General features: G+C 38.6%; 1 protein-coding gene across 1 annotated transcript in view; it reads right to left on the bottom strand.

The window, feature by feature from the left end:
• The window catches only part of FBN1 (fibrillin 1), a 140,959-nt gene that overhangs the window by 114,823 nt on the left and 9,558 nt on the right, over positions 1–16,578 (bottom strand). Inside the window, exon 4 of the mRNA XM_009886140.1 lies at positions 16,440–16,535. Coding sequence (XP_009884442.1) covers positions 16,440–16,535 — 96 coding nt within the window. The remainder of the gene's footprint in view (positions 1–16,439; positions 16,536–16,578) is intronic.

Below are 16,578 nucleotides of genomic sequence, written 5' to 3'. Positions count from 1 at the left end.
AGGAACTGTGTCTGAATAAGGACTCTGGAACAAAGATTGAAATATGCAGAAGAATGGCCACAGAATTTTATGCCCTCTCTCAGAGTCTTCAGCAGCAAATTTTCAACTGCCATGAATTTTCCCCACACTTCCTTTCCCATCGTTGTGATCACCCCAAAGTACTTACTCCACACTAAAATAATGAAGTGTTTGTGAGACTAGTTATAATTGCGATGTCTGGATTAAAACAGTGAGCTGTGACATTTCTAAGAGTCCTAAGGGAGATGACAGTAAATTATAGAGAGTACAGAGACACTTGATAATCCACAATTATGCGAAAGATGACACAGAAGCATGACAAAGCGCTTCAGCTGGAATTTTATCACCGGCATTTCTACGTAAGCACAGACTAGATTTATAAAGGAACTTATGAAAATGACTGTAGGAAATAAAAAACGACAAACAGAACCGTTTCTCCAACGTTTCAAATAATGTGATTGCTAGATGAGGTGAACGGACAAAAGTGAGACAGCAAGCTCTGGAAAAGATGAATGCTGCCTGTAGGTAGGGGAAAGCCAGAGCAGAAAGCCTTCAGGGAACAAGTGTGAAGGAAACAAGGATACAAAGAAGCAAAACAGCAAAAGAGCAGAGGGAAGAAAAACAGGAAGGCAGCAAAGACGGGATGGATCAAAGCAAATCTAACAAATGAGTGGGAGGCACAGAGACATGGAGAGATAAACAGTGGGAGCCAGCAGACACCATGTGTGAGAAGGGGAGAAAAGGAAGGGGAAGGGAAGGAAAAGGCTGGCCAGCCCGAGAGCTTCACCAGCCAACCAGGGGAGGGAGGTTTGCCAGGACAGGCCAGCCAGCTAACTAGTTAAAAAGGAGGTCCAGAGAGCCAACTAGTAGAGAGCAGCCAGCCAGGCAAAGCCATCCAGGAGAAGAATCTGCGTATCGTGTAGAGCGGGAGTAGTGCTGGCTCCAACTGGGAGCTGCGTGACCTGCAGCAAGCACCACACTTTGCAGGGGGGGCAAGGGCATTAGCAGCGCTCACCTTCATGCTCCATCAAGCAAAAAGGTGCCCAAGAATGTCATGGCAATGTGATGCGCATCTCACTGACACAGTAGACCATCGTATCCCACCTAGCTATGCAATCTGAAATATTATCCTCTAGCTACCATTGGGTGACCAAGTATGAATAAAAAATGATTACACAAATTGCACATCTTAACCATCAGTTTTCCCAAAAGGTGTTTTCCTCCCATATTCTTTTTCTACTTTGATACTTTCAAGCTGGTAAGGTACAAACGAGGTACCCTGATGTTATTTGTATAGTTCAATGTCATAATCCTCAATCAGGAAAAACAAACACCAGGCCTATGATAAATGAGGATATGAGATTAAAAAGGGGGTTACAAATCACATGAAGAATGGCCTAATCCAGCACCGGCAACATACTGCTTATCTGTTAAATTAGGCAACTCCTATCTATCCATCTCAAAGGAATAAAATTATGTGTATTGAATAAGGAAAAATTTAAAACTATAGCTAATGGATTTCTAACAGATAGTAAATACCTAGTAGTACTGTCTTCTGAAATATTTTTTTACACTGAAAGAACAATTGATTGGAGCAGAATAAACCATGGCAAGGCCTAACTGTGTTCCCATCTTTAGATTTAAAATTCACCTTTCAAAAAATGAAAATAAGTGAGCAGTTAAAGATACAGATTTAAATTATTTCTGAGAAGAACAAGCTCCATTTCACAGTCACCAGACCATTAAATCACATCCTGTTCGTTTTTGTCTCCATAACAGGTCTTCCTGCTGTAACTCAGCATCATACAAAGCAGGTACTGAGTTTAAGAGGTGGTCCTGTCAAGAAATCAGGACTCACAGAAAGAACACAAGTGAGGTAATCCATGTGTAAGCAATGACTAAATGCTTACCTTACCCTTTTGGATACAGGATGTGATCCACACCACTGAAACCCTTGAGTATCCTTTTGACTTCACTGAGCTTCAAATGAAGTATTAAGCCGTTAGGAAGCTATTAGTCCAATTCAACTCCCCTATCCCCCTCAAGCCAAAAGCAGATTCACAGCTGAGACAGCAGATACTTTAGGTATTAAAAGCTGACTTCTGCTTGGGACTGAGCGCAAGAGCGTACATGACAGGCAGCACATTGGCGTTCCCACAACTGATACGAGGAGAGAGAGGAAGGGAAGCTGAGGAGCAGCAAAGAGTTACAAGGCGTAGGCATACAGAGTACGGCATAATGCAGTTTAAAGTTCTTCCGTGGGAGCTCTGGCATCTATCTAAAGCTGCAAATTTAGCAATTATAGTGCGAATTCAAACCTGTACTTAAAAATCTAGGAAATATTTTCTTTTAATTTTTAATAGAATGGGTACATTTAGGAATCTAGGTGGTCACCAATACACATGTGCCTCACTCCCAGCAATGTTAATGGAACAACAGACTGTTCTGAATGGTGTCTAAAGTTTCAGCTGCTTGTAAACCAGCGCTGTGGGAAAACTTTTAGGTGGCTTTAAAAAAAATAAACTCATAAAACATTAGAAAACTCATAATTTAAGACACTTCGGTGGAAGAGAAAACTTCCTCCTGATTATCAGAGGTATTTTGCACTATATCCAAAGGCTAAGTAAGACCTCTCCCAGAAATAATGTCTTTTATCCACATCATTCTTGTCAGGAAAGTGCCTGAACACCTAATTTAATAATTAAGCTTCAGGTTTCAACTACACTTGTGATAAATAACATATATATTAGAAAAAATGTATTTAAAGCATCAAATAGTTTAGTCTTATAAAATAAGCTTGCAGTGGTTAAATTGCCCTTACATATGAACTTGCTTTTAGTGTGTGAATATACTATAAGCCTAAATTATGAAGATAATGTAATTTACCCCACACGTTTGAAATGAGATAACCCCTGGATTGGAACTCTTGCCTAGCAGCATGCTAATCTCTTTCCCCCATTTCATTTAATTAGGAACTTGAAATTGGATCAGCAACTTTTAAACAGCTGATTAAAAGCTTCGTTCACAAATGTGATCTTGTTTATTTTACATGTAAGCATCAGGCTGCCCCTCTGCCAGGCAGCAAGCCTGCTGCCTGCGATCTCCTGCTTGAAAAGAGGTGTAGAGTCATTGGCATCCTGGGTACTCCATCTGCCCAGGATACCTCTGCATCAGTCTCACATCACTGCAAACCACACACAATACTGACTACTTAAAAAAACACCCAAACCAAATCAAAACAACACAACAATAACACCCCCCCCCCAAAAAAAAAAAAACCACCAGCTGAAAAAATAGGACAAAGATTTCACATACAAACTCCTCTATGTGTTAACCAATGTACACACCTGCATTCAAGAAACACTTTAGAGATATCACATGAAAGATTGTGCATGCAGCATATAAGCCCAAAAGAAAAAGCACACTACATTATAAAAGGTTTTATGTATTTTGTTTGCTATTTACTCTACTGGAATATTTCTTATTCGTCATCTTGAAATCCCAAATCGCTGTTAAATAAATACCATTCCATATAATGGTATTTCCCATACCCTACAGCCACAGGTAACAGTTTTCTTTGCTAAAACACGTTCATATTTGTGGCTTATGCCTTTCAGCACTTCTTACTTTTATCCAAAATTAGTGATTCATAGTATTGTGTGGTAACAGAGCACAGAGCTAACTGCTTTCGCAATAACCTTGCACACCTTCTTGAAAGCTGGCTGACAAGATCTGATCATGCCAACTCTGACTCCCAATGCAAAGCCCACCCAAGTCTCTGGGTGTCCCTTTCTTTGACAGGAGTAGGTTTTGGATCATTTCCACAGTTACTGAGAAGTTTCATCCAGGCTTCGCTTCTCTGAACAGCGTAAGACTTCTGCCCTCCGAGTTTAAAATACTGCCCACATGTTTGAATATATAACCAATACACACACACACACTTGTGTGTATGAATTGCATGTGTAATTTACCTTTTGCACATAGCAAAATGAAGAGTTGTAGAATAAATGTAAATAATTCCCTACAAGGTTTTGGCAATAGTTTACAATAAGTTGCAGATCACTACTGCTTTTGATGTTCATTGTAATGATAGCCTTCTTAAGCTATTTTGGTATTTCCTTGGATGCAATGGGCAGCTGCCTAGAAATTTCATTTGTGGTATTTATTGCAGAGTCACTACACAACATTTTATAGTATTACCCGAGTATTTATAAACAAGGAATAGAAGTTGCATGCACGTATGCACAAACCCTATCTAATTTGTTTAAATGATTACAGACACTAAAAAACACAATCCTCATATCAAGAAGAATGAAGAACAGTGGCAGTCTCTTAGTACTGGGAGATGTCGATAACAGCTTCTGTAGCTGCACTCCAGACAACTACAATTTAAGGATCAATACTGTCTCAAGTCTTTTGAGTAAGTCTCTCCTCTATTATATTGAATTCAAAGGAAGTGTTACCATTTATTTCAAACAGGACCAGGATACCACTCCTGGTATGTTTTGGGGATAGTCAAATCATTGCAACAGCAGCAAGACTTTGCATCAGAGTAACAAAGAGAAATTCCTCCCAGCTTGAGACTGAAGTGGACATCAACAACATAGGCTGAAGGAAGTTGTTATTTCTATTCGAAATTCTAAACAGCTGTTTTCAAGGCAGATTAAAAGATTTTTCAACGTTTGGATTCAACTCAAGAGCTTTATCTAACGCATACTTTGTATTTGAGTATTTGTTGAATTAGAAATTTAATAGAGCAGCTGAGTATTTTAAAATCTTTTGGAAGATGTGAAAAAGGGATGTGAACTCTAGCACACCCTGTAAAACATAAATTTCTTACCAAAAGAATATGTTATTCATGTGCTCTGTACATTAGGTCAATTATTACTCACTTTCTTTGGAGAACAACCAAGTGCCTCCACCCTTTATAACAGAGCACTGTAATCAACTGTAAGAATAGCAGAATTATTTTAATACGCATTGGTGGCTCAGGCCCTAGCTCAAGAAGGCTTGAACAGTAAGAGACTAAGATGGATTTGCCATCATCTTTGCTTTTTTTTAAGTGGGGGAAAAATTAATATTTCCTTGTACACCTTCGTAAATAATTTCAATTTCACATAAATGGGGAAAAAATTATAAAAAGGAACACTTTAAATTCGCCCTCCAATTTAAACACTTCTGTTATTTAATCACAAATTCCATAAACATTCTGATACCAATACTTTTTCCACTGCACGTCTTTCATTTCCGCTAACCCAAATTAACCTCTCATCTTCCTTTCAGTCAGCAGCTGTACAAAGCATTTTTTTTGTACTGACATCAAGAAGTGACTGAAGTGCTAGTGCTAGATTTAAAATGCCTTCTAAACCCATGACTTTTTGTATTGAATTTGGAACTGAGTTTGATACAACTTGTACTATTAGTTTAATATAGTATCACCTTTCATAGAGCCGTATCTTGTTGGGTTCCTGCTGGGACCTGAGAGCTGAAATAGCACAAGGTTTAATGCATGGCACTTGATTTTGCCCAGCCTGGCTCAGGCCAAGAGAAGCATTTCAAATTATTTAGATAACCACACAGATTAAATACCCAGCAAGATAGCTTGCTAAGTCATTCATCATTTGCCATTCCTGGACGGTGCTTGTGTCTAGCAATGTTTTTACTAGAGGAGCCGTTCAGATGAATGGAATGCACATCTCCGCTGGGTTCCCCCTGCTCAAGCAGCAGTCTAAACTTCTCAACCTGCCTTCAACACTCTCTTCCTGAGATGTGTAAAAACTATTTGGCTAGTTTTCCTCGCCCATCTTCCTCCCTCACGTGCATCTCTTGTTTTTTATTTATAAGCCCCTATACATCTAACCAATTCCAGTGGATTAAAACATTACCCTCTCCTTATTTCAATCCCTCAAACTGTCCTCTTATTACACCTTCACTCTTCACCTCAAGGATCACGTAACTGGAATAATTCACGCCTTGTGGTGCAATTCAATTCCAGACATAATATCTGCATCATTAAATTATATCTTATCTTAAAGGTTATTGGAGCCCAAGTAATCTAACCTTGACTGTCCTTTCAAAGCTATGTATCACCTCTTTTTTTAACTGCCCTTTTCAATGGTAGATCTTTTAGCCTTTAAAGCCTGGAGTCTGGAGGTCATTTTTGACCCTGTGGTTTCTTTTGAAGCCTGTATTAATCTGACTGTAAAGCTGTCATACTACCATTTTACAAATCTCTCCAAGTTACCACCCATACTGTCCCACCGGGACATGGAGATTCTCATAAAGGCTTTCATCATATCCCAGCAGGACAATGATAATTCATTGCTCGCTGGTTTTACTATTACCTCTTATAAACATTTCAAGCTCAAGTAGTATTCTGTCACTGTACTGCTCAACTGAACTAAGACGTCTGGACATATTATTCCAGCACAGAGACTAGTCCAATGGTCCTTGAAGAAGCCGTTCAAGGTGTCTCATTAAGATCCATCTTAATTGCACTTTGAAGAAAGTGCACAGCATGCTCTTTCCACTGTATGTTTACTGCTTCATTTCGTGCTCTAGTTCTCAGAAACTTCAGCGGACATAGGAGCTTTTGAGATCCTAAAAACTCCCATCACTGAGGGACCCAGTTTACTCCTAAATCAGGTGAAATTATCAGTGAAGTACCTAATGGGTGTCCCCATCATTTTGTTTTAAGTGACAAGCAGGTAAGTACAGCCAGTGTCAAGTGCAAATAGGAAAATTCCCCCAATGGCGTGTCTGTAGTTATTAGGAGTTAAAACCATTCCCTATCCCACACCCCATGAACCACTGTAATTTTGTCAGCTTATTTTATGGTTTTAAACTAACCCTTCCATTTTTAGGATTTTATTAGGCAAGTACACTAGAACTTATCAGCATAGCACGTGCTTTCATTTCACCGCACTCAGTCAATCGCTGCCATAGGACAAACACCCTCTGGATGGTAGAGCACACAAATAAGAAAAAATGCAAACTATCCAAGATTATGAATGCTTGGACAATGTTAGCACTGGATCTTCCTTAAATGGCTAGCAGGTTTGAATGATACAGTTGGAGGTGTTACAAATCACAGACTAACATATATTTTAACACATTTTCTAGAAGGTGGCTGGGCACAGTGCTGGACAATCTGCTCTAGCTGATCGTGCTTGAGCAGGGCAGCTGGACTAGGTGATCTCAAGAGGTCCCTTCCACCCTAAGCAATTCTGTAAGCTGAAATACTATTAGAAATTATCCTCTCTCCCCTCTTATTCTTATGGCTCTATTTTTAAAAAAACGTAAATACGTTCTTTGATAGGTTGGAGTCAGTCCACTAAATAGTAAATGTGCATTTTAGTGTGCTGTCTGTTTTTGCTGAAGATAAACTGATTTCCCCAGCCTTGCTGAAAACTGATCTATCAAAAGATTCAATGGAGCCATTGTAAGCAGTGGGACCAATGTAAAAGGACTTACGGTAAAAAATGACGGCTTAATCTTGAGACCAAAGAGCACTAAGAGATTGCTGTGTATACAGAAACAAGAAGGAAAACTGTAAGTCTAATAAAATACCACTGCTGCAATGCCAGCAAGGACCCTTTTCCTGCTTCAGCACAGCAGAGCAGGGGCTTTGTCCAATGCTGTGTGTAGTGGTGCAGGATGAAAGCATCAGCCACCACTTCCCCAAGACGACAAGAACTGCAAGCATACAGGTTTCTGCTAAGCTCCTGTTGCCCTATGACTGTCACCACCTCTGTGTTGAAATAAGAAGCGTTAAGAGGGTCACAGCAGACCCAAGAAGTAAGGAAGAAATGGGGGTAGTACTGAAAGTCCTGGTGACCACTGGGTAAACTTTCCAAAAAACATAAGTTATGCAGACAGGGCATTATAAAACATAACCAAGATGATTTGGTAAACCAGAGTTACTTGAGTTAAATGCTTTTTAAAAACAGAGTCACATGCTAAGTTAAAACATTCAGGATCAAGGGAAACAGTGCAGAGGCCAGACTTTCAGAACGGGACATGTAATCTGAATTACAGCACCACAAAAAGGAATTTAGACTGTGGTACAGCAGACTACAGTTACATTAACCTACCTGTGCTAGTTTAGCCTGGGTAATACCCGCAATAGACACATATAAATGTATAAGATCACAATCAAAAATCAGGTACGTACAAGGTTTCATATTTCTGTTTGTAAAATATGAAGCCATATGTGTATAAATGTGTGTACACACACACGCACTTCTAATAACTTTCATGCCTTTTTTTTTTTTTTTAGTCACTTATCCCTAGCATTTATACATCTTCCTACAAAGAGAAATACTGAATCTTGGTTTCTTTACATAAGGAAATTCTGCCTTTTTCCAAAAGGAGTTGTTTCTGGATAAGGAGTGCAAAGCTAGGCTCTGTTTTAAAGCAGAGAAGAATTTGGAGAGTGATCTTTCTCTTAGGGCTTCTTTCTTTTCAGACCTTATTTAGGCCTCTTTTCTTTTCCTACAGCATTTCTCTAGAGTGCCAAACCGTACAAGCTGTCACTGAAAAAAAAAAAAAAAATAAAATATATAAACCACTCAATCATTACTCACGAACTTCAAGGCCAATTGGAAGTGTGAATGTGACTGTCCTTACAGCTGCTCTTAGGTAATTATTCCTGTAACTTTTTGCAACTTTTATGCTGAGTTAGGATATGAGATATCTTTCTAAATTTAACAGTTTACTTTAGAAAAGCTTTGATTTTTACAGAGATTTCATCAACTCTGTTACAAATATGTTGCAAGGAAACTTACATGTGACAAAGCAGTTGCACCGACCATTTTGAGCACCTCTGTTTAAGATGCATTTTCACTAGGGTTTTGCAGCTGACCTACATAAAAGAATTGTTTTACTTGGAAATGCCCTTGTCAGTTTCTCCTTGCATTAGGTATGATCTACAATGTTTTAAAAAGAGGTTCTCTTTTCTTTGTTAAAGCTAACCATCATGAAAGTTTTGGATCACTTTAAAAAACAAACACACAAATTAAAAATGAAGTCTGTAACACAAACTTCAGTGAGGTATCATACATACTGATATTTGATTTTTTTCTGTTGCAACTGTAACAAAGAATTTCAGCTTACCAGCTCAATAAGGAAAAAAAGGTATGAATGGAAAATATTCATATAAAATTTCAGGGTGATTCACAAGGAAAACACTTGTATTCACTGTAACAAACAGAAAGATTTCAGATAGCTGTGATTTCTTATATTAAAATATATTGCAGCCCAGAGAAGAAGGAACATTTTTATCTATAAGCGGCTAAGTGAGCACTGTTAGAGATCAGTTCTCAGCTGCATTTACTCATTCCCTAGATCATATTCAACTCTAGGAGTCACCATTTTGAAAGCACCTTTTCTATCGAAAGCTCTATGAGAAATCAGTTGTGCTCAGCTATTTTATGTTCTACAAGTTTTTCAGTGACCCCGGAATTGGCAGATAGCTGAAATTAGAGAGATGGGGACATTACAATGATACTGAGAGCAAGAACGGCTTGAAGACAATAATTCTGAAGGCCTCACATGCAACACCATGTTGCAATGACAACCAAAATCAATAAAAGCTCACTCATCTTTACACACACAGAATCTGACTTTTGTGATCCAACACATCAGACAGATTCTTCCCAGTTCTCCCTGGAGCTCCACAGAGCACAGATCTGGCAGTGCAGGCCATTCAGGGAAGTTATATCTTTCAACTGGCTGCACTGTGTATATAAAAGTCGTATCTGTATTAATGTACCATCCCATAACCAAACATAGACATTTCTTTGTGTATATAACTTCAACAAAACCTCTTGATGAAAGCACAGGCCTCCACTCTTCATTTCTTAAGACACTAAAAGGCAGATTGCAAGTACCACGCATGGGCAAAGCCAGCGCAAGGTTCAGCCCCTGCCTGCAACGAAAGCAGAACTGAATTTCTTGCGTAGCTAGTATTTGCTGCAGGCTGCCAGCACACCTGGAGGCAGGCATCAGGTTCAACAGCAAAGCTGTCTGTGGTACCAGGAGAACGATCTAAGCGATTCTCATGTGAGCCCCTTCGATGTCCTACATGCAAGAATCAAATCTTACAGATTACAACAACACAGTTATTCCATTCAAATATTTGTGTTATAATTTATACCAAAATATGGGCTCCTCAATATGTGATTAAGTTTATATGCATCTCCACTGCTACAACTAAAATCAAATCAAAACAAAACAAAGCCCAAATAATACCTTACTGCACATCTAAAGGTCAGTGCCCTCAGCAGCCAATCAAGAAGGCATGGAAATACAGAAAGGGCTGCCAAATAGTTGAATGAAAACTTTGGATTTGGATTTGTTTGACTGAAATAAAAACTCAATTTGGAACAAAATGTAAATGTTCAGCTTCATGTACAAAAGTTGGAGCCCTCACATCTCACAAGAGACCTAAGCCCATATGTACTGAATCATTTATGGATCTTGACTAAGCTTTAAGCATATATCTGAAGAAACATTTTAAAACTTGCTATGTGATATTTTGAGATGCACAAAGCATAGAGCAAGTGACATAGGACTGGTTATAGGGTGTGTTTGCAAGGAGCAGAACAATGGATAAAAGCCTTCACATACACAAGATCCTAAAAATGCTTTTTGGCATTAAATAACAGACTGAGCTTAGTACTGAGTTCTGATCCAGAGATCTACTGATTATATTGTTAAGTATTATAAACCATCTTAAATCACACATAGTTATTCTGCAGAGGCTGACTTCTCCACCATTAAGCTGCACCTTGAGACTGCACCTCAATTTTAAAAATTAAAAAATTCCTCATCCATTTATCTCAACATCTCTTATAGAAAAGATAATCCAATACACTGATATTTAATTTTTGTTTTAGAACTGAAAGACATGAAGGGTGGCAACATGTATTAAAATTATTTTATAGACAGTAAAACATCACTCTGTGACTGAATATATTTATCTTCAGCTTGAAGTAATTTTTCATAATTTTTCAGAGGGAAAGCAGTGTGTAAGAGTCCTTATTCCAGGCCTCCAAGCTTAGCCATCCTTTAGTTTGCTGCTATAATACTGTACATGCATTCATGTTACAGGGCTGCAGAAACTACATGTCTATGTCAACAGATGTGTTTCTTGGAAGACAGCTACAGAAATCAAGTTTATTCAAATGTTTGCCAGCTACCATATGCTGCAATACTACTTTAAATGCAACATAAGGCTTTGGGAACATACTTTTACTGCTATCTACACTTTGTTATTTACTTTCCATTTAGACTAAATACCAGAGACGGGGCACGCTAAGGGGTGCAGTGTCCTCTTTGTGAAAACATTCTGCCCGTTGTAATATTTAGAAAGAAAAAAAATATACACAGCACTACACTACTCTCGACCACTTTCAGCGGCCCCACTTTCATAGAGAGGCTCTGGGAAAGATATTTTTACATATGGCATTAATTCTGGGAACTTTTAATAATGGCCAAATATAATTAAAAATTATGCAAAAATTCCTGCCATGAAGAGAGCAGTACAGAAACGACTCTGTTTGAAGAAAAAGCAATCACTTGCTCATATTCTGAGTCCAGAAAAAAAACAAAACACACGTGGTACTTTTTAGATATTTGAACTACATCAGGCCCAATTCTGCTCCTATGCGAAGCGAGTGGCAAAACTCCAAAATGCAGCAGGATTGAGCCCCTGATGTTGTCACAAGCATTCAAATAAACAAACAGGGCTGTAACGCATTCTAAGCTTCCACTGTGTTCCTCTAAATGGAACCAGACAGAAAAAGAAAAGCACATTTCATTGCATTTTTGCAATACAAGGATAACAACAATGCACAATTTTATATTATATAGAAGTCACCCACAGAGTATAATCATCCAAATGTCCAAAGACAGACAGATTCAAAGAGTCGAGAAAGTTTTTATGAACAAGTTTGGAGGACCCAGTTCTACCATATCTGATAGGGATGTCTGATCTCTCTGAGCTTCTAACATCAGTTTTTCCTCTGGACTTTAATAAAGTGCATGACATAGGGATGTTTTCACACGACCGAAACGTGGGCATCTCATATAGCCAACTAAATCCCCTAGGCTCTTTTACAGACAATAAAAAGAGCTGTGGATGTTCTGAATCATCCTCAGGGGAACATAAGCTAAGTCTCTGCTCTCAATCTCTTCAACGACTCTAAAAGGAACTGCAGAATCTGTAACTCGCTCAAGTTATTCAGCATTAAAAGTCAAATGGCATAAAGATGGCATCCAGTTTTTAACCAGTAGAAGGAATTTTGCTTTACTTGCATCTTCATTTTCTGTTACCTGGGATTTCTTTTCTTTCATTAACAATATGACTAGATGATATGCTAAAACTGAGCACACCTCTCAGATCTTAACTGACTCTGAAAGCTTGGGCCAAAATCCAACAAGACCCTTAAGCACTTGGATAATTTTAAGCACATTGACATCTCAGGTTTGAATTTAAATGCATGTCAAAGCCTATCACTGGACCGCAGCCAGGGAACTCGGCACCTTCCAGAAGGGATCCTTGAAGTTCAAATTTCAACTGAGCCAATATCCATGAAATATTTTCCTTTCTGGACTATGTATTTTAAATGTGTCTTAAATTGCTGTAGGAAGCATTTCCAACTCCACTACACTTTTGCTGTTCAGCTTACGTCAAGTTCACCTTTTTGATGAACATTATCCCACAGAAAAGCCAGGTCTGTTGTAATTGTGATACACCTGCATATACTCGACAGTATGCTCAGGAGACTTTCCCCACACTGGAAAGGTGCCAAACACCATACATAACAGCTCAGGAGCTAATCATACACATGTACCACTTCTGACCATGCTACAGTTATCGGTCCAGCTCTGATGAAGCTTATCTCACCAATGACATGGTACACACTCCCAGAACAAGACAAGGAACTCAACTGATAATGTATTTAAGAATTCCTTTTGCTATTGTTTATAGTTTTCTATACCATCATTAACACCTCTAAGACACACAAAAAGCAATTTGTGTGCCAACACTGCCAGAACTGTCCAAGGCCAGCTGCTACCCTCTCTCAAAGAATGACTGAATAAATACAGAAAAATACTACTCCAACAAATTTGATGAAGTTTGCTGCACTGTGAAAACAGCAGGTCTTCCAGCAGATAAAGCCCTTTCATTGTGCATGTATTTGAAGCTACTGACCTCAACAGAAGTCTTGTAGACCTTCATTAACAACCATATGGTCAGCATTTACTGAGGTAATACCAATCAGGCTAATTTGTATTACAAATATGGACTAAATGTATGGAAAAACTACTTAAAACAGTAGAGAGAGAACTACACAACTTGCCTCTGGATGTAAGAAACTGGCTCTAACTTTTCTACATCCACCTGCCACATTTTAATTGTTTTCCGTATCAGGTAATTGGAATAACCCCCATGAATTTGGTTGCCTCAACATTGTTTTATTCAAAACAGTTCTAAGCTATGACATATGCAGCAAAGGCCGAATATTCTTTGGTCTGTGACATACATGCCACACACACTCTGTGACTGTTAATATTACTTGATGCTTGTAGTGAAAAGCACTGCGTGATACGCAGCAGTAAATTACTTACATCACTGTTAGCTTGTGGCATGGCATAACCTAGAAGTCAAACCACAGCCAAACAGATGGAGAATGTGCATGCCACAAAACCGTATCACTTCACATTACATTTATATCCAGAAATAGTACATTCAAAACAATCTGCCTCTCCTGCTTCCCCAGAAATGGGATAGTTTAAGAGACTATTTCTCTTGAGTAATTTCCTTTTTTTTCCCCCTCCATGCATAAAGATGCTTTGGGTTTGGTTTTGTTCTCTTCCCCCTCCCCCCCCCCTTCTTTTTTTCCTAATAAAGACACAGTTTTACTCCACAAAGCACAAAATTTGTCAGTTTACTGGGTAACATCCATCCACATATACATCAGAAGCCCACCAGGGAGTGTCACAAATACAAATAACTTTCCAAAGCTAGACTCAAAATATGGACCTCTTACTTAGCTGACAGATGTGTAAAATCATATGCAGCCAGACAACTCCCTAATGACCACACAGGTGCATGTGTTGAACAATCAAGTTATTCTAAGACCAGCATTAGCATATACTTGAAAAGTTATCTTCAGAGAAAGTTTTTCTGATGGCATAATGTGATTCTGGGACCACAACCCACCACACCCTTTTTAGAGGAGGGGAACATATTAGCTCAGCTAGGTAGACAGGCTGCAGGAAATCTCTGTGAAAGAAGCCAAATTTCAGAGGTTTTCTAGGAAGATACGAGTATAATTTAGCCTCAATACTGCAGTGAGCATTAGCCAGAAATACTACAGCTCATTAATGATTATTTTCTCTTTTATTGATACCTACAGAATCAAACATGTTCAGGGTAAAAACTGTCTATGGACGAGGCATATAAGTTACAGATTTCCACCTCAATTGTGCTCAGTAACATGCATGGGATTGCATGACGGCATGATTTGGCTCAAATGGCTCTGTGTAACCAGTTTCTCACTCCACCCGACACAAAGCAGGAGCCCTGAGGGACAGGACTGAAGCTGTTAGCAGGCTTCAGTCTTGATACTTGCCGTAACGAGGTGGAGTCAAATTGGTCCTAGATCAGGCAACATAAAAGTAGCATTGAACAATCTTCTTCTGAACTTGCACTTTACACTCCCTCACTGGACTGAAGGCTTATACCCTTCACCCATGGAATCAACTGCTTGAAATTCAAAGCCTTTGCAGTAATATTCGGTACATCCTTTACCTATAAAGCCTCTATTCTCTTCAAACTTAGGATTTGTAACCTAATTTTCCATTCCTCTTCCTCCCCTCCAGCAGTGAGATCCCAAGATTCAGAACAGAGCTACTTTTCAATCTTCAGAAAAACTTCACCACCAGTTTGGACTACTTTTACATCATCTGAGTGGACAACTGGCAAGACTTCACACAGTACTAACACAGCAATTTTATCTGCTGTAGGGAACGCAGGAAATACCTGCTTCACACTACCACCTGCTGTAGCACAGAATGAAAAGCTTTGGTCTGCTAAGACTTGCTGTTCTGCATCACCCACCTATGCTGCCCACATAAAAAAGCCAAGCTTTACTCCAGGTGCAGCACCAACAACAGTGATCATCTCACACACACTGACAGAAATTTCAGGTGCTAACCACACCCCCTACATGCAAGCCCCAAACCAGGTTATTAATGTCTATTCTGTCCCAGGCTCATAGATATGTAATGCAACTTATGAGTATTATCTGTGAATTTCCAACTAAACAGAACAACTGATAGGTCTAACAAATGAAAGTGTTTTATTTTTAATACTACAAAGTTCAACAGAAGGATTATATCTACACCTTGTTCACTATGTGTATCTCAAATGAACCGTTGGTTTAATAACCCTGAAAAAAATCCATATACCAGATAAGACAGTTGGTAGAGCTGTGTTTTCATGTGGAAACAGTTGTGATTATCACTATGGATATGCAAATAAAAAGCTAAAATTGATAACAATAAAACTGCACAGAATGGAAAGAAGAATTGAATAAAGTCTGCCAGAACAGAACATGCCAAAGACAGAGGCAAGGTGCTGCTTATATTTGGTAAGCAAATGTATAAGAGATACAAAGAGCTTTTCTGATGACTTAGAAACAGAAGTTTGAGTAAAACCCCTTATCAATATTTTTTATTTGCCACCTCTTCCATTGGAGTGTTTTCATACCAAAAAAGTAAAGAAAAGAAAGGCCTTAACGAGTTGCATGTGTGTTTCATCCTGGCCTCTATCCTTAGGAAGCCCACTTATTCCTAAAAATGCTACTTAAAATTTATTTTCCATCTTGAGATTAACAATAACAAATCCAATCAATTCAGTTATAGATTACAATAGGCAATGGCTCAACAACCCTACTGTTAGAGTAAATAAATGGGGATTTTTGCCCCAGGAAAAGACAACAACACTTGGTAAACCTAGCATGAACTGAAGAACTAACCATTAAAATCATACCAATCAACGCTTGTGATACATAAAAATCACAAAACAATAAAACATTGAATACTTTTAAAACAATGCTAAAAAGTTTTCTTTCCCATTAAAAATGCCTTTTATGAAAGTTGTTACCATTTTACTTTGTGTTATTCCATAACTAATATCCCCACATCTTTCTTAGACTGGAGTTTTCCTTTCAGTAAAGCCTCCTTATGTGGCATTCTACAGGAACATTCATTCTATTTCACCTTATTCACAAACAGCAATAAAATATAACTATTTAAGTACTTTATTTCATATTACTATTGAAGTATTTTTAAATTACTGTTAAATAAGTTGGAATATCATTTTTTTTCCACTGTTTTAGGGCACATACCTCTTTCACACTGGGGTCCAGTAAAGCCATACGTGCAAGCGCATCGGTTCGGAGCCACGCATCTCCCTCCATTTAGACATCCATTTTCACAGACAGCTGTACCAGAGGGAAGGCAAAAGTAATCTTTACTGAGCTATTT

Source organism: Charadrius vociferus, unplaced genomic scaffold (assembly GCF_000708025.1).
Source record: "Charadrius vociferus isolate BGI_N301 unplaced genomic scaffold, ASM70802v2 scaffold365, whole genome shotgun sequence".
NCBI lineage: Eukaryota > Metazoa > Chordata > Aves > Charadriiformes > Charadriidae > Charadrius > Charadrius vociferus.
Note: the sequence above shows the minus strand (reverse complement) of the source record. Positions and strands in the feature narration are given on the sequence as shown.